Here is a 22,156-nt window from a genome sequence, read left to right as displayed (position 1 = left end):
ATCACAATAATTGCTACAAGTCTTTGTCAGTTGAAATAGTTTTACTCTACCAGACACATTAACTCAAGAGACATTGGTGCACAATTCATACAAATAAAGCCGTTAGTGTAAGTTGTAACAATACATTCTCATATTTTCACATATTTATGTATCCTGATAACAAAGCAATGTCTACAATAACCTAATAAAATGGAAAGTTACCTAAACTAGGCAGAAACCAGAAATTTAAAATCTTTTCATTTTAAAAAAATGTAAGCTCCTGAACAAACAAAACCTGCTGTCAATGAAGATTCTCAATCATCCAGGTAGAATTGTCTGGAGTCACTGAAACTGGACTTATTTTCTTGTTGGCTTGAGACGTTTCCTTGCTTATCCACTTTTTCAGTCTGAACCAGGTGGTATGGGGAATCTGAATAGAGAGTAGAGAGTCATGGGAATGTACTAACTCCTAAAATTCTTAGGGGTGTTCCCACACCAACTTCAGGGTTTCTTCCCCAAAGCACATGGCAATATGTCAGTAAAGATTCTCAGTCATCCAGGTAGAATTGTCTGGAAGCTGAGTCGTGGCAAATGGACTTACTCCCAAACCAACAAGCAAATAAGTCCAGTTGACATAGCTCAACTTCCAGTCAAATCCCTTTGTTGTTTTCTCTGCCCAGGACTCCCTCCACCCACCCTGTCGTAGGCATTCTTTCATGCTACTGAGCAGCACCTGCTTCTTCATCAAATGGCCTGGTTTCCCCACTCACTTAAGACTCCCGTCGACTGAAAGGGAGCATCATTCACAGCCACCTCTTCTTCAGCCTTCCTGAGAATAAGAGAGGTGGATATTCTCCCCATAACTAAGCACCTAAGCATGGGCTGAAATGCTATGCAAGCAAATGTGCTTTGGAAGGGCCAATGAATTTATTTAGAGTAACTCCCAAAGTGTTAGAATTGTCAGATCATAATGTTTCTTTAAGGTGGTATTTTTAAAGTGCACTAAGCAGGGCAGCTATTCCCACCTATTATCCTCCAGATATGTTGGGCTGGAAATTCTGCAAAGGAGAGAAGATATAGTTGTTAACTTCTGCAGAAGTTAATATGGGGGCTAATGTGTTGGACTAGGAGTGGGGAGACTCGGGTCCAAGTCCATGTTCAGCCACCAAAGCTACCTGTGACTTTGGTTCAGTCCCTCAGCCCAACCTACTTCACAGGTTTATTGCTATAGGAAAAAATTATAGGAAATATAAGTCTAAGGAAAATATGTGGCAGAAACTATCCTCAGGTTTGCATCTTCACTGCTAATATAAGCTCAGAAAAAAAAACCCATTAGGTTTTACATATAACAATTTCATAAAATTTAATAAAAGGAAAGATTGTTACGGGATCTTTCAATTTGGCTATTAAATTCTCTGCGTAATAGAGAAAGGAAGTGTTTTTCTTCTGAGAAACTTATTAGAAGCAGGATTATTGAAAAAAGGGTTTAAATTATTACCCATAGTTCTAGCAAACTTTAGATATTTTCACAAAGTATCTAGGCTAGCATTCCTTAATCCCACAGCATTAATCAGAACTATTCAGTATAATGCAGGCTTTGTTTCTCTTTCTGCAGCATTGCCTGTTCTAATCCAATTCATCAACACATTTGTAAATTGTTCCATTCTTTTTGTCAAACATGTCCACAATTAGGGCTTTTTAAACTGCCAATAACGCTTACAAAGAAGTTAGTAATAGGGCAGGTTTTACTTAATAATGAAGTTTACTTAAATACATTATGATTCTAAGTAAAACCTCCAAATCAAATCTGGGCTGCTGCCATATTACTTTAGACACAGGCAAAACATTTAGGTTGATTGAAGCATTCCTGGACTATTAAGAAATGAAGACAAGTTTGGATAGGCACTAGATAGAAGCTGGGAGATTGGGAGTTCTAGTCCCATCTTCAGCCTAAAGTCAGCAGAGGACTTTGGGCCAGTCACTCTCCCTCAGCCCTGGGGAGGAGGCAGTGGCAAGCCACTCCTGAAAAAACTGCAGGGACTAGTTCAGACAATCACCAGGAATCAACACTGACTTAAAAGGACCAAAGAGAGAAAAAGAAAAAAATAAAATCCCTGAGGAAAAAGCAAAATAATAGTGGTATATCTCAGCATCTCTCCTTTTCAGGCCATGCAAACTTTTTTTAATTAGAAAGGCTGGTTTAAATCTTTTTAATTAAAAAATATTCCAAGACAGCTTCCCCCTCCACCTGGTTCTGCATTAAAACAAACTCTTACTTGTAGGTAGGAAGAGCTGCTTTTTAGTTGTGCAAAGCAAAAGGCTTGGATAGGATGGGAGCTGAAAAGGAGAAATGATTGTCTGGAGCTAGGTTAGATGGGAGGGTTTTAATTACTGCAGCATATTAATAGCCTGATACAATTGGGAAGGCAATTTGAGGAAGCCATGTCAAGCAGATTCTACAACATTAAACGGACAGGTAAAGATTTCTAAAAATGACTGGAAATGTAGCTAATACATTGTTAACAGGACATTATTGATATGATATTAAATAATTAATATTATGTAATATACTAATACTTTAAGTCTACATTGTTTGAGAATGTTTTTGCTTGATTTCAGATTTTATGGTGCTGAAATAGTGTGTGGCTTACAGTTTCTTCATAGTAAAGGCATTATTTATAGGTGAGTGATTTGTTGACCTTAACAAGAGTGTCATACAATATTTTAACGATTATGCCTTGCTGAGGAATTGGTGGGATCTGTGATTAATACGATGTGATATATGTCACAAGGAATTGTTCACTGTTAAAATTTTGATTCTATTCCAGAGGTGTTAAAAAGGGGCAATTCAGAAAACCCTTGAGAACAATCTGTAATTATTTTCTTACATTTATCTCGTTGGCAAGATGGATAAAGCTATTATTTACATTACATAAAAGAGTTTTTGTTTCACATTCTTAATTGCCGGCATTTAGCCCCAAGACTGTAGCACTTTATCTTTACTAGAATGGCAAAGGAGATAATTCACATTTCAGGTTATAATAAATTGGACTGAACTTCTCTCAAAAGCACAATTTCAATTTATACTGTAGATCTAGAAGGCAGCTTTGCTGTCAACCTGACTTAATCCTTGCTGGCTAGGATTATTTTATTTTATTTTCAAAAATAGTTTCTGGCTTTTACATTGAGAGCCTCTACTTATTTGATCAGGAAAATGGTTGCTTAATTAAGGTTTTAAGTCTGGATTGGCAGAGTTTGGAAAATGGAGAGCCATAACCCTTTGGATTTTTATAGGATGGTAATATCTCCAGAAGGGGCAGGGTCGATGTTTTTCAGTTCTTTAGAATTAGCTTGTTTTCAATATATTAAGAGTGGGAATACTGCTGAAATTAAAGTATTTTTTTCTGACAGACTTTGATAGTATGATCTCAGGCTGCTACAGAGGTATAGATAATCTGGGAGCCACAGTAGCTAACCTTGTTTTAAGTGGGTCAATTATGTAAGGTGGATATTTCAGGTAAATATTGATTATTTTAATTCTTTGATGAATTTTTTTTTTCATACAGGGATCTCAAATTAGACAATGTGATGCTTGATAAAGAAGGCCATATCAAAATAGCTGACTTTGGGATGTGTAAAGAAAATGTATTTGGAGAAAACAAGGCAACGACATTCTGTGGTACTCCAGATTATATAGCTCCTGAAGTAAGGCATGCACATGTACTCATTTATTTAGAAATCTTTCTCTGCATGGTTGTGATATTATATATTACTTCTATTCCAGATGGACATGATTGTAAGATGCAGAATGTTTTCATTTTTATGGTTCACAGAGCATGATATGATACCTGCTTTGAAAATATTTACAGTTGCATTCAGTTATAAGTCTTGGATCCATATTTCTATCCCTATTTTTGTTTGGCAAAGTGACAGGAAAATCAGTAGCTAAGTAATGAGCATTACATTTGAGCTGAATAATATTTAATTTTGAAATAAGTTTATAGAAATAAGTTGTATTCATTGAATTGCAGCTATAATTAACCTCAATTAATCAGGATCTAGGTTTAACTATAAACTTCAATTAAAAGAGAAGCAAAATGCTTAGGACTTTTCTATTCCAGAGAAAAGAATGAGTCCAAATCTTGCGGTAGTGTGTTTCTAGAATGATTACATTTGAATTCAGTTACCACATTAGAGGATGGGCCTAACTATTGCTGATCCTTCTATTATGGAGGGGAAAAAACACAGAGATATACATATATATGGCTTTGGCTGCGTTTCATGTTTGTGTCTTTTCTTACATTTGCATCAGATCTTGCAAGGCTTGAAATATACATATTCTGTAGACTGGTGGTCATTTGGAGTTTTGTTGTATGAGATGCTGATTGGACAATCTCCTTTCCATGGTGATGATGAAGATGAGTTATTTGAATCAATACGAGTTGATACTCCTCATTACCCACGTTGGATTACCAAGGAATCCAAGGATATTCTGGAAAAGGTATACATTGGCTAAGAGTAATATGTTCTTTCTATAGGAAGAATATTGGGAGTATTAGAATTTAATAATCTAGTACACTAAAATAGCTGTTAATGATATTTTTACAGAGAAATTTAAGTTATCCTTCCTTCTATCCAAATTGTGCGTATATGTGTAAAACAGAGCCAAATATAAGACTGCAGTCTTGGTTGTTGCTTCTGCATATTGTACAATCATATGCAGTTCTGTGATCAAAGGTTGTTTGGAGACAGACATGCCCATATGATAGATGCATAGATCAATCTATTTCTATCTGCAAATTCTTCTTTAAAACAACTGCTGCATGAATCTTTACATTTACAGGTAGTGCTTGACTTACAACAATTTGTTTGAAATTATAACAGCACTGGATGATGGGATTTATGACCTGTATCCAAAGTTATGACTGCTGCAGTGACCATGCAATCTTACACACCTAATATTTGGGTGCTTGGCAATCCACCCACCCTGATCTGCAGCTGCTCCTACCTCCCTATCTTCTCCACCATCTCACCTTGCTGGGTCCCTTGGGCCTGCTTCTCACTCAACTAGATCCCGTAACCTTGGGTCTTGTCCCCCTCCCCACCCCATCATACCTTGCTTCACTTATCTTTTCAGAAGATTGCCTTTGGGAAGGAGAAGTGGCTGGTCCACCATGCAGCCTTCCTTGAAGTGAGTTGCATTTTGGGAGTGGCTGCAATTCTCAAATTGTAAGAATTGCAGCAGCTTCCAAAATGGCATCTCCAGGACGGCACAATACAGCCTGTGTATAGGAAGACTGCATGGCAGATCAGCCGCTTCTCATTCCCAAGGCGATCTCTGAGATTGGAAAAGAAGTAGCTGATCTGCCACAAGGCCTTCCTATACAGAGGCTGGGTGGTGCTTTCCTTAAAGCAGGTGCCATTTTGGAAGCGGGTGCCATTTTGGAGGGAGGACTGTTGGCCAAATGTGATTTCTAGATTTCTAGGGCTAGACATCTGTTATGACACCGAGACAAGAAAGATCATTTGATTTACAATTTAATTTGAGTGTTTCTGATTTCACGAGAGAGAGCAAAGGGAGAAATCACACCTTCCCTTTTATAGTTTGCATAATAAAAATGTACTAGAGAACATTTTGATTGGGTAAGGAAAAGTAATCTGCCCAGTTACATCATAATAATTAATAATAAGCGATCAATTAGGATTTAAAAAGCATTGTATTCTGAATAAAAGTAAAAGAAACCTCCGCAAGAGAAAAACGTCAGAAGGGGTATGCCTAAGATACATTCTCAATGCTTTCCAATGCTGGGTTTGAAAAGTTGCTTTGTTCATGGCGGCATGAGAACAGCTGAAAATAAAACTATGTTGTCTACAATGTATCAAGGGCTTTCCTACCCGTCCTGATTTCTAAAAGGGAGGCTTTACTTGAAGATTAAGGCTTTTGTCAAATTATTAGCAATACAGTTGAAAAAGACAATTTTAAAATACAAGAAAACCCATGTTAGTTAGCCAGTGTAACAGTACTACAAAATCTGTATTGAAAGTATTACAAAGTCCATCCTATGTGGCCCTCAGAATCAAGGCATGATGGAGGGGGGAGGGAGGCCCAGTGGGCTGTGAAGCAGAGCACAGGGTACCTTGTCTGATGAGGCCTTGGCAGGCCTGGATCAAGCTGCATGTGAGCTGGGGAAGTCCTACAATGTGAGTCTGGGCCTGCAGCAGGTCTGCCAGAGCCTCTCTACCCCTTGGGGCACCCTGTGCTCTGCTTGACTTGCACAGTCACTTAACAATTGCAATAGGGAGAGCAGAGATTGTGGCCATTAGGCAAGGTGACCACGTGCACATCTCACTTAATGACTGCCACAACTAATGGCCTTAATTCTGGGTTCAATTATGGTCATAAATCAAGGATTACCTGTAATTTGTTGTTTCAAAGGCAAGAACATCATTGCAAACTTGCAGACGTGCACAATCTATAAAGGGCCTGATCTCTGTTTTGCGTGCTAATAAGTTCACTTTAAAAATGTGGACCAAATAAATTCTTCCCAGTCCTAATCCGAATGCCCTTCTTCTTGGCCAAAAGAATTACATAAGACAGGATGCACCATCTCCGAGGCAACAGACGAGATGACTCCATTGAGAAGAGTAAATGAGAAAGTATTTCTGACATCTAATTTCCTTTCCAGAATCCATATAGAAACTAACAGTAACTAAAATTAGAGGTTCTGTAGATTGCTAGCTACTAGTTTCAGTAATTTACCTAAATTGAAGCAAGGGAAATCCCTAAACTGTAATTCCCAGAACTGGCAGCCAGCATATTGAGGGATGCTGAATTTAGCAATTTCTGGAGAAACACAGGTTCTCTGTTCTTGGCCAAAATAGCTATTCAAAACATATTCTTTTTTTCAGTAGGGCAGTTTTCTCAGTAACCAAATGAAAAATACTTTCATATTTTGTAGCTATTTGATAGAGATCCAACAAAGCGTTTGGGAATAACTGGAAATATCAAAGATCATCATTTTTTCAAAGCAATTAATTGGACAGCACTGGAAAAGAGAGAGATGGAACCTCCTTTCAAACCAAAAGTGGTATGTAGCCTTAACATCTATCCTACACCCTCAAAAGCGTGGAACTGTGATGCTTGTATCCTTTGTCTTCTGTTCATTGAAGATGGATCTAAAGGCACAATGCATGGAATCCCTTTAGGGCAGGGATCTGCAACCTTGACAACTTTAAGACTTGTGGACTTCAGCTCCCAGAATTCCTCAGCCATGCTGGCTGAGGAATTCTGGGAGCTGAAGTCCACAAGTCTTAAAGTTGTCAAGGTTGCAGATCCCTGCTTTAGGGGAATGAGTACATTTTTCTTTTTTCCATCTCACTTGTGCATATACAGTTAGATCTTGACTTATGGTCACATTTGACCCTGAAATTTTGATCATAAGTCATTGTAGTTTTAAGTTGAGTCACCACATAACTACTCAATTTTACAATCATTTTTATGATGGTTGTTAAGCGAGTCATCTTCGCTTTTAAGCAAATCATGAGGTGGTAGATCCAAACCCAGCTTATCAAATAGGCATTTTTTTGCCAGAAAATAGCACAAACATGAACTTGTGACCGTGGGTCGCTGCAACTGGTTGTAAATGCAAGCCAGCTGCCAAATGCCTGAAGTGTAATTATGTGACTGTGGGGGTAATGCGGCAATCATAAATTTGAGGACTTTTTTCATGTCCATTGTAAATTTGGATGGTCTTTAAGAGACTGATTGTGAGTTGAGGACTACCTTTATTTACCTGTAACGTAATAGTATTTAATTTTCATATTTTTTTAAAAAAAAACACCTAAATTTTAAGTTTGAAAAATCTTCTTCTTCTTCTTGTGCCATATCCGTTATCGGACATTGGTGATCATGTTGGCGATCCTGTTTTTATCAGCAGCCACACGAAAAAGTGCTGCTGAGTTTTATCCAAACCAGTCCCTTAGATTTTGAAGCCACAATGTTCTTCTTCTGCCTGGATCTCGTTTGCCTTCAATCTCCAGCATTTTTAAAAATATCAATGTGAAACAATGTGAAATCCAGTAAATAACCAAGTTCTGAGCTGTGTATTTGCCATATAGTTAGGCATCAGTTCATGCTAGAGTTTGTAACTAGTGAATTCTTCAAACATTCCTGGCCTTCCCGTTTTTCTTGTCACAGTTTCCTAGAATAGGTTGAGTTAAATTGTTAAAATAGGTTGAGTTAAATTGTACGTGGCCATTCAGCAGAATGGCCAAAGAGTTGTTTTGAGAGAGAAGGCCATCAACAGTTGACACCCCATGGATTTGAGGCCCTGCCTAACAATCTTGGCAGTGTACGTCATTTTAGCTATTTTAAATTGCTTCTGTTCTTCTTTACAGAAATCAGCAAGTGATTATAACAACTTTGACAGAGAATTTTTGAGTGAGAAACCTCGATTATCTCACAGTGACAAAAACCTAATAGATTCTATGGATCAGTCTGCATTTGCTGGTTTTTCATTTATCAACCCTAAATTTGAGCAAATTCTGGAGAAGTAATTATTAATTAAATCGAACTCTGAGAAACAGCCTAAAGAAAACTTTCCAGCTCTTCATATGGAATGTGACTGAAAGACATTCACCTCCTTGTGACCAACTGTGTAGTGATATAGTAATACTTCTGCTAATTCTTTAGCAACTGGCAGCAGCTTTGTCTTGCAAGGTTGAAGTATCCTTGTGAATTATGTGTATATGATTTTCTCTGCAGCTGGGAAAGTGTAGATGTATGTTTGTTGTTATTTGAATATAGTTATTTCTTTGGACTATGTGTATTGCGGGTATGCTTTATTTTGCTTAAGAGGGGAGATATTGATTATGAAGGTATCTTTTAAATACAGTGAGACCGCTAACACATTAATTCTCATCAAGCAAAATGGCTTGACAATCTATTCAATGAAATCTGGGCTTCAAATATTGGTATTTTTGATAAGTGCCATCAGTTAATACTGCCTCCTATAACATGTATCCTTCCTTAAAATTTTATTTTCTTTTAGTTCCTGGATAAAATTTATTAAAAATCATGAAATAGAATTTTTAAAAGTGCCCTTTTCTAGTTTGCTTCTGCAATATGTAATTGTGTTCATTGATTAGAATAAAATATTTGGTGGCAAAATGCAAGTGTTTGGTGTAAAAATACACACTTGCAAATGGATAACCATCTGCAGTTGCTGGGAATCAGGCAGTGTATAAATTTAATAAATAAATATACCCTGAAGTGTATATGTTTACTAACTTTAATGCATTGCAAGACTGATATTTCAGGTGAAACTAGCGTCTACAGTCGAAAATTCACATGATGGAAGAAATTCCATAAATCAGTCAAAGTTACTTCTGAGTAAACAGATATATGCACCTTTTTCCAAAGATACAGGACGAAAGATGATGAGGCAAAGAAAATAAATCTGGCAAATGAACCTTGAGCTGATTTGAGAACAATTGAAGTATTATTTTGATTTTGGAATAGAGAAGAAATGAACAATCCCGAAGCACACAACTTTGTTTTGCAGGTGCATTTTAGCAAAAAAAAAAAAAATGCAAATAATTACATTAAGCTTCTGTGAGGCAAAATGTGTATTTCTTGGAAACCCCTTGCTGTGTGCAGAGACTGAATAAGTTTAGACTCATGAGTACTTTGAATTTATTGGACATGACCTACAAGTAACACCTACCAATTGGAAAAGGTTGTCCATTAGTGTAGGCCAATGTAAGTTGTGTTGTCACTTAAGAATCCTTGATGAGATTGTTATCTGGTTTCTGTAGGAATATTTAAATGTGCAGTTTGTTATGACAAGCTAAGGTTGTTGTTTTTTTTACTTTATAACAAAATGTTTTTAGTAGAGACAATGGTAACATGTATAGAACAGCATTGAAACTTGAAGACTGAGAATTGTTTGTTATTCTTGAACGACTTGATGACACTTAAAATGTAAATAAAGAACTGTGTTCTGTTGTTCTCCCACTTCACCTGATTTTTGTCTTGTATCTAAGTTACTGTCTCAACTTTTCAAACATATATATTACACAGCTCAGCACCCAAACTCCGTAACAATCAGTTCAATAAGCTAGAAAGGTAGCAGAATGGTATAAAAAAGGAAAGCCCTCTTTGTGGAAAACTATGCAACATAGAACCACCTTGATGCATCAAATTTTTATCTTCAATGGATTAATCAGCAAGCCTTGCTCCATTTTTCTTTCAAGATGATACTAGGATACAAACATCTGGACAACTTCCTAAGTTTTGGATTTGACATTTTTGATAAGATTAAGGCAGGAACCCAGCTGAACTCTAAGGTGCTCCGAATGCTAAAACCATCAAATTTGAAATCGTAAATAAAATGCAAAATATTCTACTTTATGAAGTCACAAACTTGAAAGCTTTACAGTTGGCTGATAACACCAATATTTTAGGTAATGGTGTTACATGGGGCTAAGCAATGGAACTCTAGCTTAGTTAACCTAATAGAAATCAGTGTGAAAGTGTCTACTGTCTACGACGCTACCACTACTTAAAAGTATATGGCTGCCTGCTGGTGCTGCAGTTAAAAGCAAAATATTAATATATTGTTTATTGGAATAGACTTACCACCCTTTCAATCACTTCTAATTCTCATTCTAATTAGACTTATTGATGCATCAGAAACACAGACATGTAAAGGATATAATATTGCCAACTCTCAGCTACAACCTTTGTCCATCTATTTTACTAGATTTTTCAAATTTATATTATTCACAGTGATAGCTAATTATCTAAATACAAAAGCTATTTGAAGTTATACTGTGTAGAAGCTGAATCGGCAGGTGAATAGTTATTGAAAATAGTGATTTTGTGTAAAAACCAAACTATCTCTATACATCAATAAAACATCAATATAAGCTGCTCGATCAAACTAAAACTAGCTTAATACTATCAAAAATCTAGAAAAAAAGTTTTAATGTGTGCATAGAGAGCAGTATGCTATTAGCATGCTTATGTCATTTCATTCCATATGCTTTGGATATTTAAATGCAGGCACTGGAGAATTCAGGAACTGACTGCATAGATTCCATGGAGTCAGGATGTGAGGGCAATCAGGATGGGATATCCAATGGTGGGATTCAGCCAGTTCGCACCACTTTGGCAAAACCGGTAGCTATGCTTATGCCTGTTTTAATTCAGCAGCTTTGGGCCCCACTGGCTTGTGCAGTATTACTGAGACTGCCCTTTGTGATGGGTATAATAAGCAAGGTGTACGAAATTGTCTCTGATTTAACAAGCTTCACATTCTTGGTTTATTCCCTGGACCTTTGAATTTGTTTAGCAATTCTAGCAGGAAACCTATTGTACACCCTTGAGCAGTGATGGGATTCAGCCGGTTCACACCAGTTCGGCAGAACCGGTAGCTAATTTTTTGTTACCCAGGCCCAGAATGGACTTCCGGAAGCAGCATCCACACAGAGAACCGATTGTTCACATATTTGAATCCCACCAATGGGGATATCTGTCATCTCATGTTCACCAGAGTTGCTTTGGCTAATCTGGCTGCGGAATTACAGTTTACAGCTCCCTATGCATCCCTCCTAAATCTGTGCAGTTGGAAGAGGGCAATCATCTCAGAAAGGAGTCTACTGATCTTCTCTCAAGGGCAGTGGTGGGATTCAAATATGTGAACAACTGGTTCTCTGTGTGGTTGCCGCTTCCGGAAGTCTGTTCTGGGCCTGGGCAATAACCCCCGGTCCGTGGACTGGTACCGGGCCGCGGCATGCCAGCAACTGATCCGCACAAATAAGCAAAGCCCCATCCATGGGATGCAGGCAGCACACAAAACCACACACTCTCACATCTGTGGAAAAACTTTTCTCCATGGAACTGGTCCCTGGTGCCCAAAAGGTTGGGGACCTCTGTACTATATCAAAATTGTTTTCTTGGACGACTTTTTACAAACATTTATCTGACGATTACGTACCTTAAGTATAGTAGCAAAAATCAACCTATAAAGAAATTAAAGTGTACTTTAATTTAGAACTGATATTTTATTGTTTTGGAGAAATATCAAGAAACCTCTTATGGCAAGTAATAAATTGCCCAACTATAGCTGAAAAATCTGCATTAAATAAATGAACAAACATGTTTGAATTAAAATTTAATTCAAAATCATATGAATCCACCATATAAATTGAGAAAAAAAATACTTATAACATTCTCATTTCCACATTATTCCTATAGGCTATTTCACACATTAAGCGAGTGCTAATAACGGCTTCTTGATTAAGATTCACGTTTCCATAATTCACTTTTTACACTTAAAAAAGGTAGTAAGTCCTGTGAAACAAAATATTCAGCAGGTATTCTGGAGGCCATTACAAGTTTATTTATTTGAAGCTGATAGTAGAGAGTTTTTATGATTTATGATTATGATTTTTGGACTTATTTACTTGGAAGATAGTGCAACTAATTTCAAGAGGTTTTTGTATTTAAGATCACAACTTGTTAAATCAGAATCAACAACTTCTTAGTCTTTTCAAGTATCAACATAAATTTATAATTGTATTGCATACAATGATTTTTTTCTCTGGTTATATGGCCTTTTCTCTAAATAGAAGAAATCACAATTAACAAAGTATATTTAGATATAGCCTATAAAAATATCTATTATACATTAAATATTTAGCCACCAAGTTGTACACATTAAAAAAATATGAAGATATGCAAACAAATATTTCTCTTCAATAAAGGGAATCTATGAAGTAATGATACATTTTCAATGAAGGCTAGTCTACTGGCTTCGTTTAGAAATGAGTAAATTATATTTTCTACAAAATTCAAAACAGATCTATACATCTACACATTTTTCTTCTGGTTAACTCTCAACTTTTAGAGAATTAAATTACCACCCCCCCTGCAGTGGCCCACGCATCCAGAGAAGCTCAAAAAGTATCATGATAAAACACAACTGCTGAATAAGAGAGACCTATTAAAGTACAGCAATGGGGGTTTTTCTGGTCCCTTCTAGTACCGTACAGGTAGTCTTCAGTTTACAATAGCAATTGGGACTACTTAGTGATGGCAGTTCTGGCAGTCCAGGTTGCTGTTGTTAAACAAGGACCTCGCATGACACTGACTTCTGACTTCCTGCCTGCTTCTGTACTAATTTTGTGGGAAGCTGGCAGAGAATGTCAGAAATTGTGGTCTTGTGACAGAGGGAGCAGAGCAATTGCTGGATTTCAGAGGACATGTTGTAAGAACCACTTGTTGAACACTGTCATGGGTTCAAATTGTTGCTGAATGTAAGCCAAGGACTGCCCGTATTTATCCAAAGAGAAGGCAACCCATACCCCCAAAAGGGGAGAAAAAACACATTACATACTATGTCAAGCTTATGGTTGCCACTCCAAATGACATCCTGGAGATGTCCACACCTCTACAATGTTTATGTATGACATCACTTGTATATGTTAGGCATCTATGCAGGTGCGCTTATATATCTTCTAAAAACAGAGTCTTAATAAAGACAGGATTGGGACAAACATTATTATTAACTGATTCCCTGTGTGCACGTCATTCTTTCACATATAAATCAGTCTTACACAGACATATATGTACGTATACATACACAGAATCTCCTCCCTCCCTCCTTCCTTCTAATGGAAATGGGGAAAAGGGGAAAAGTGGATGGAATGGAGTTTTGGGGTGGCTTCCCTGGAAAATAAAAACAAGAAAACTTTTGGGAGATATATTTGGATGGGGATAGAAGAGAGAGAGAGAGAGAGAGAAGCCTTGTTTAGGCATTACAGAGAAGCAGCCTCTCTCGTCTTCTATGTTATTTTCAATAGCACTAAGTGACTGAATTCAGAGATATTGGGGTAGGGGGAGAATTTCTTCCAGTCAGGTAAACATTGTAAATGATTATCTTCCTGAATAAATACTTTACAATGCAAAAATTATTTTACGATACAATACAGCTCAAGTGCTTTTTATATGTTACTTAAATAATTTCTATTTTAATACCATCGGTTGTCTTTCTGATGTAAGTTTGACTTTCTGGCTTATTTCTACAGCACTGAATGCATTGCAAAACAAGGAGTTCACAGCCTGGCCACAGCATACATTATAGCACCAGCGACATAAAAATAAAGAAACAAACTGAGCCTTATTTGCAAAGCTAACACAGTACATTGCACAGATCTTTCACCACTAAGACAGTATGGTTCGGTAAGATATCTATATAGACAGGGGATTTTTAAATACACTTCCAACTAGTGAGGACAAAACTATTTTTGTTTCAGGTATCTAATCTGCTGCCTGATTTCTATCACACAAATAATGACATTATATAATGACTTAATACAAATATATACATGACTTAACATGCAAACTCAAAGAGGAACTGCTTCTGTACGAATTCCATTTGAAAGCAGGATGTTAAAATTCTGCAAATTAACCTGCATTTTTCTGTGCATCTTTGAGAATCCAACTACAGGAGCAGTGGTTCCATGTCTCTTATGCTTTCCTCCCAAGCCATACAGGAGGAGGAGCAGTAGATGCTAATCTCCAAAGATGATGATGATGATGATGGTGGTGGTGGTGGTGACAGGGCTGAAAGATGTGCTGGTTCTCTTTTATAAAAGAACACCAGAATGCTAAATCAGGGCTTAGCAACAAAGCTCTTGCAAGCATCTCAGTGTCCACACTCCCAATTAATGTTTTAAAAGGATATAAAAAATTAAAAAGGCAGAAATCATGTGCCATTTCCAAATCTTCAGCATTTTGAAATTCTTGCATGAATGTCTCAGAAAAGGACACTGATGTCTCAGAAGGTTTCAGGCAAGAATGGGTTAAGTTGAATTATTTGATATACTTGCAAAATCTTAAAAGACAATTTGAAAAACTGTCATTGTTATTTACTTTGGGAGTGAATCCTTCCACCATTACCTGAACTTGTTGATGGTATTCAGTGCATGACATCTGCTAGCTCCTCCAGTAAAAAAATATCTTTCAATTTAACTCTGCCTACTTTTGAAACATTGAAAACAAGCTAATACTTTATCTTTGGTTTAAAGGGAAAACGGAAGAGATTCGTCAATATTATTGGCTCACTAGAACTTCTTAAAGTCATATGTGTTTCTCAAAACTGGTGCTGCACATTGCAGCAATAAGATTTTTGGACTTCTAAACACCATGTTCCATATTCTTATTCTTGTCTATATAAGATTATTTTAATTTTCACAGGCTTTACAGGAATTTCTTCAAAGAATAATATATAAAATCAGCGGACCCAAACCTTTCTGGCTTTAGGGAACTGGCATCAGCTGGGGGCAAGGGATGGTTCACAAGCATGCACACAGCTCACACAAATGGAGTTGTGCACGCTCGCCCACCACTTGTGCAGCCCAGTTTCAAATGGCCCAGGGGTTAGGGACGTCCATATAAAATAGTGCTTATGGAAATTATGAATAATATGCAGGCCAACTTTGACTAATTGATTATCCATCAGTATTTTTAAATAGAATTAGAGATTTAAAAAAAAAAAAAAAAAGGCTTTAGAAAATGGTTCTATTTTGTATATGAAGTAGGAAGAAATCTGCTGTTATTTTTGATCAAAAAAATCACTTGAATAAATTATCTAGGAGGCTCTGGAGCACTTTATAATGTAGGAGCATAAAAGAGAAAATATTTTAATGCTAAAATGGAAATAGAACCTTTAATAAAATTATTTAGAAAGTTGGTGTTATAAATACCAACTGCTACAGCATTATTGCCCCACCCCAAAACTGGAAATTGTAATAGTCCACTTTATAATATTGAATATATTATAAACATGTAGTTTTTTGTATTATCAACCAAAGCACTGTAATTATGAAATGAAAAAAAAATGAAATTTGGTGGAGATGATAAATATATTGTCTAGTAGATGAAAAAGTTTAAAATACTTTTTGTGCACATAAAATTTCATGGACATAAGGTTTGAATAAAATAATCAGAGGAGGATTGTTTTTAACAGAAAGACCAGCTTAAGAAAATATTCTAATTCTAGAAGAATCTCAAAACAACACCAGTACATATAACATTCATGATCAAAAATGACAGGCTGAAGACAAAATATATTAAATTAAAAACTAATTTCATCCTGGGTTCCATAAATACTTGGTACATTTTTGCCTTTAATGCTCAGTTTGTCTTGAAATCCATTTTAAAAGAAGAGAGCAGGCATTTTTCTGCCTTGCTGGCTGTCTCCTTCGAAGGCTTTCATCATCGTCGTGTCCCTGAGAAGTGTCCTTAATGTTGACACCGGACAGTGCTGGGAGTCCAGAGAGCTACAAATTATTAGGTATGGTCCTCAAGGCTTCTTCTCGAGAGCGACTCACGCACACATTCTGGAAATAAAATAAGAAGAATTGGTTAGCAAGTTACAAGGGGTTCACAGTCCAAGGAAATGCATATTTAACTCTGGCCTGACCAAGAAGATTCTCTTGAAAAGTGTAGGGACTTAAGAGAGCAACCCTGCACTGAGATTAACCTCTAAGACAGGGGTCTTCAAACTTGGCCCTTTTATGACTTGTGGACTTCAACTCCCAGAATTCCTCAGCCAGCCCTGGGAGTTGAAGTCCACAAGTCATAAAAGGGCCAAGTTTGAAGACCCCTGCTCTAAGAAAAATGCCCTTTTAAGCAGCAATAAATGAGTAATTTCACTAAACCACATCTGGAGATTAGTTGCCTTTAGAGATCTTTAAATCTAATAAATTACGTATGTTTCTGAAGGTGAACTACTGTTGCAGGCCCATATTTTATTCTAGAGATGCATGCTCCCCAGGCAGTTACCACGTTACATAGAATAAAACACATAGACTAAGAAGCCATGAGGAAAGATGACAAAATTTGGGGTTTGGGACTTTACCAAAAGTTATAGATACATAAAATTACAGATAATATATTTAAAAAGAGTCAACAATTTTTGTTCTCTCGTAACATTGGAATTGAGCAGGAGAATTCATAAAAAATCTGGCTCAAGATAATGCACTGAATAATAGCAGCTGCCCACTGGTTGACATAGTCAGTAAACTTTCTTTAGAAGCTCAAGTTACTGCCAACTCAAGAGATGATGGATTTTATTCAATATGAACACCTGGGACCCACATATTGGCTTCAAAAAGTTAATGTTTTTCACCATTAACTAACATGAATCCAGGATCATGCACACCACGTTTTTAACTCTTCAAATAACCCAAACAAATAAGCAAAGTTTTTTTTTTCAATATACATGCACAAGCACAGGAAAATCACAACTTCTGAGAGTCACTCAACTAAATCCACCCACCTCTCCTCCTCTTTCAACCAAGTCTCTTTTTCTAGGCCACAATCTATGAAGCACTACAACTTCCCATGTTAGGAAATCACATGGCAGATTCATCAGTAATACTGCTCTATTTTTTCTTTCACTAGAGAAGACTTGTAATAAATGTTGCTTTTCCTGCACATAGGCCCTTTTTGCATTAAATACAACCCTGAATAAAACAAACTATTTATTAAACAGCACAACTTTTTACCAAAAGACCTACTTTCAAACAGGCTAGCAGAGTGGTGATACAGTGAAAGATTACAAAATGGGCCTTTCTTTAGTGCCCATGAGATTCCCTCTTGCACCAACTTTTTCATTCAATCTTAAACATAAGTATGACACATTATGTCAAGAAGATTTTGCTGGGATATGCTATTACGGTTGATGCCCACAGAGGGCTTAATCTGAGATGATGCATGCAAAATTTTGGACAGCCACAAGAAGGCAGCAAAGAGATACCTAAAACACTGTGTTTTTGCTGCCATCTGATGGTCATCTGGCTTTTGCATCTCAGATGATAGTCCTAGTGAGAAGCCACAAAGATGAATATGAGCCATGATAGCCTAAAGTGAGTGGAGACAGGATTCAGCAAAGCAAATGTGGAGGTCCTGGGAACATGCAACTCTACATCCTGATTATGATTTCCCTGAAGCTTTCCAAAATCCACTGCAGCAGGGGCTGAAAGATGTAAAAACACAAGACTGCTGAGAAAGAAGCAATAATCATAATAATGCTCCTGTATAGACTAGAATTTGGAACCAAGCCAGTGCTCTTCAGCTGGTTTAGCAAAGCTTTGAAGCCTAGTTAAGTAAAGACGGGAAGTAGGAAATGGGCCAACAACATTTTAAAAATACTGCCCACTAATAGGAAACAACTTCTTAGATACATTATTAAAATCAATTAGAATTATAATTTCTAATGCTAGAATTACATTGATCAATGATATTGGACTAAACACACTTATCACCTGAAAAATATCCAGCTATCTTCTCACTGATTCTATTGTATTTATTGCAACTGTTAGATGTATTGTAACTATTAATAACTTAGGTGTTCAAAGTACTAAACTGAACTTTACTGGACATAAAACATCAAATTAAAAATCAGCAATAATTAAGTTATATTGCAAAAGGAAATAATCAAATTTCAGCAGAAGTGAACAATAGCTTGTCAATGATTCAACAATTCTAATAGTCTAAAACAATTTGATCTCCAAGTCATGCAATACATAAAAACTGCTATATCTGCATTTGATTCCAGAGTGATTGGAATGATTGTTTGAAATTTAATAAAGTATGATAAAAACAGCACCACATCTTTCATAGCTGATCAGGAAACAGGATTCACTGGTGAGCAGGGACAGTTACAAGGGCATCCTCAGGAGGTCTGACAATGTCTACATTCTGTATAATAATAAAAATATAGAAAATATTTATCGTACAGGACTGCCAATCAGTGTTTCCACATGTAATTCCTGATTTAAATTAATGGATGATTGCAATTCTCCAAGCAAAATTTGTGTCCATTTTTCTTATAAACATAGACTATTGATTTACAGAAGAACAATAATTCTGTGGTTCCAGCTTAACACCGGCAACCTTATGGGCTACCGACCTATGTACAGAAAGCCGTGCAGTATTACAGGGTCGTTTAGCTATGACTTCCTTTGGATCCAGGAAGCCCCCAGATTAAGAATGAGTTCAGTTCCTAACTCTTGTCTTTAACTCAAATTTGTAGGCTGGGACTCATACTTACAAGAGGGTTGCCTGTTATTGAAAATGGTGAATAGTGTTCTTTTTTCTCAAGCTATCAAACTACTGAAAAGAGGCTGTACATTGAAAATGTACAGCTTCATCTATTCACAAAAAAATTGTGCAGCTTCAGTGGTTTATTGACTCAATGAAGGAGAACTCTGTCCACCATTTTTAGTAATAGGCAGTCCATTTTAAGTACAGGTTGTTTTATAAATAAAACTTTCTTAGCCAGTGACTGCCTTGCAGTAGTCTTAACTTTAGCATTAACATCGCTCATTTTACTAATATTACTCTGACTCCTTTTCAGCTGAAAATGGAAGTTATGCCAAACTTAAAACCTTGGCATGTACATCTCCAAAAAGGAACTCCTACCTCCAAGCCCATGATTATGTATGCCACATAAGTCACCCCATCCATGATTAAATCATCAATGAGAACAGATTATGTACAGACCAACCTGGCATTCAAAAGCAACAGACAGAGCTCAAGGCAACTGAGGACACAATAACTTGGTTTATGGATAGAGTACTGGGTTCTGGACAAGCTGTCAAGTTGCAACCTCAGTAGCCCCTCAGATTCTGACCCTACCTATCCCTGCCTGTCACAATCTTGACGTTTCCACTTTCTACTCCCTATTCCCCCTTCCCTAGCTCTTCCTTCAAAGGCACCCCATATATCCACCCATACTACATATATCAAGATAACCAGCAACCACCCCAGCCCTTATAGCAAGTATCAGACCTCCCCACCCTCCTGTTCCTATCTTCAGGTTAGTTGGAATAACGCATAGTTTCTATGACAAGCTCCTCTATATACTTCAGATCATACACACTCCCTTTCTGTCCAGATAAGTAGTAAGATGACAAATAGCTCTCCAGTTAATAGAAAACCCAGACTGAGTCCAGAAGAAAGGTCCAATAGGCAAGTGCCCAGAGCACAGTGAAGAGAATGATAAAACAGAGTTCAGTGCTGCCTCTACCACTCTGGCTCCTGCTTCAAGGCATGCTCTTAAATTTCTCCCTGCCAAACCAAAAGGATCCCAGAGCTGCAGAAAATGTTCTTGATCACAGACTGGGTAAGGATCAATAATATGAATGTATATCCTGACAACATGGTGATATACATGTGGATAGTTTCTTGGTTCTATAGAGATGCAGGCATGGGCACAACTAGCGCACTATTCAAAAGTGTGCATAGGCTCTCCTAGCCACAGCTGCCACCTGCTCTTCCAGCCAGAGCCCTGAGTCTAGGAGCACCCCCAAATTGTGCATCAGGTCTGCCTGCAGTAGTGCCACCCCATCCAGAACTAGAGATGGAAGAACCTTGTCTCAAGAGGGCCCAAATACCCACAGCAACTCCATCTCGAAACGGTTGAATCAGAGCTCCATCCAGACCCAGACAGCCTACAGACACTGGAGCTAGGATGTTCACAGTATCAGTCAAGGGGACTGGAGTGGAGATATAAAGCTGGGTGTCATCTGTATGTCTCACCCCAAACTGATGGATCACTTTACCCATGTAGATGTTAAATAGGAGAAGACAGAAAACTAAGTCCTGATGCACCCCACAAAGTAGGGGCTGCAGCCTGGTTCTCTTCCCACCTAACCATGCCGACTGAAACTGACCCTGGAGTTAAGGAGGAGAACAAGCACAACACAGTGCCACTAACTCCATGTCCTGAGTCAGCCAAGAAAGATACCATGATTGATCATATTCAATGCCACCTCTATCCCACTCCTGCCATCCATGAGCACAATCAATGCAGTCTCAGTCCCAAACCTGGGCCTGAATCTCGACTGAAAAGCATCTAGATAATCCGCTTGATCCAAGGCCCTCTGCAGCTGCCCTGCTACCCCTCTCTCCACCACCTCCCTAAGAAGGGAAGGTTGGAAACTGGGCAAAAAGTATCCAGCTTGGTTGGGTCGAGTGATGGTCCTTTGAGGAAGGAGTGCAGCAGGAATCACTCCCTCTTTTCAAGGAGGAGTTAACTACCACCCATCCCCTCCCATGCAACTTTAATGAGCCAGGAAGGGCAACCTAATATACAAGTGGCCGAACTAGCAGCTGAGAGGGACTTGTCCACTTCCTCAGGTTCCACAAGCTAAAATTTGTAGACTTTTATAAAAGTTTTCTACATAAATTAAACCAATGAAGAACAATAAAAGCCTTCAGTGCTGATTTATTTTTGTCTTTCTAACCTCTCATATGCTACAGAGCTAAATTTCTAATCCAAATCAATCTGGTGTCGTGCTATGCACACTTAAATCATGCCACAAAAAACATGGGAAAATTGTCCCTAAGAATAGACAAAAATGTGATCCATCTTGGCAAAAATTCTTAACTATCAAATCAAAGAATGCAGGTTAAGTCACTGCTGCCATAAACAAATATGCAATGACAATTCCCCCAAACATTCTTTTGTCATTTCTATGAGAAATATGAAGAGACAATGAAAATGAACAGAAGTTTTACCCTTACAGAAGAAGCAAAGATGTTTACAGTTACATAAAAATAGTCACTGGGAAGGCTGTGCAAGGCATTCCCAAAGTGTCTCTTCTCAAAAGTACCAAAGAACTGCATATCCAGATAGCTGTCCGGGGGGGGGGGGGGGGGGCGTTTGCTTCCATGCTCATTTCCCAATGACCTTGCATAGCCACTTCACCTATGCCCATGGTCCCTTAGCCACTGGCTGGTCTGCTCAGGCTGACAACCTAAAAGGCTGCTGCGTAATTTCAGTGTATTGGTCTACTATACCTAGCCATTTCCCAAAGGCACAGACAGAAATTCAAAACTGAAGAAGAAAGTAATTCCTTTACTAAAACAATTAACCTCACAATTAAAAGGAATATTGTTACACTCCTTCGCCTACTAAAAGACTTCAATTAATTAGCAAATCCATTCCAACTTACACAGTACTATAAGAGTACTGTGCAATCAAAAACTGTGGTAATTTTGATAAAAGGGGACTTCTAGAAAAATACAAGATATCAGAGATAAAACTTCCATTTGTTTTATGGAACTCTATTAGTGACACTGAAAAATTCACTTACAAAT

At 37.6% G+C, this 22,156-nt stretch overlaps 2 protein-coding genes across 2 annotated transcripts in view; one reads left to right on the top strand and one right to left on the bottom strand.

The window, feature by feature from the left end:
• The window catches only part of PRKCD (protein kinase C delta), a 64,745-nt gene extending 54,741 nt beyond the window's left edge, over positions 1 to 10,004 (top strand). Inside the window, exons 14-18 of the mRNA XM_015822339.1 lie at positions 2,599 to 2,661; positions 3,546 to 3,684; positions 4,292 to 4,480; positions 6,939 to 7,067; positions 8,377 to 10,004. Of these exons, the coding sequence (XP_015677825.1) occupies positions 2,599 to 2,661; positions 3,546 to 3,684; positions 4,292 to 4,480; positions 6,939 to 7,067; positions 8,377 to 8,535 (679 nt within the window). The 3' untranslated portion in view covers positions 8,536 to 10,004. The remainder of the gene's footprint in view (positions 1 to 2,598; positions 2,662 to 3,545; positions 3,685 to 4,291; positions 4,481 to 6,938; positions 7,068 to 8,376) is intronic.
• Positions 10,005 to 15,741: 5,737 nt separating this feature from the next.
• Positions 15,742 to 22,156, bottom strand: part of PFKFB4 (6-phosphofructo-2-kinase/fructose-2,6-biphosphatase 4) — a 39,463-nt gene continuing 33,048 nt past the window's right edge. Inside the window, exons 14-15 of the mRNA XM_015822338.1 lie at positions 18,660 to 18,751; positions 15,742 to 16,386 (exon numbers count right to left, since the gene is read on the bottom strand). Coding sequence (XP_015677824.1) covers positions 18,692 to 18,751 — 60 coding nt within the window. The 3' untranslated portion in view covers positions 15,742 to 16,386; positions 18,660 to 18,691. The remainder of the gene's footprint in view (positions 16,387 to 18,659; positions 18,752 to 22,156) is intronic.

The sequence above is a fragment of the Protobothrops mucrosquamatus genome, unplaced genomic scaffold, assembly GCF_001527695.2.
Source record: "Protobothrops mucrosquamatus isolate PMUCROS unplaced genomic scaffold, P.Mucros_1.0 scaffold1526, whole genome shotgun sequence".
Taxonomy (NCBI): Eukaryota; Metazoa; Chordata; class Lepidosauria; order Squamata; family Viperidae; genus Protobothrops; species Protobothrops mucrosquamatus.
This window is presented reverse-complemented; position numbering and strand designations above follow the sequence as displayed.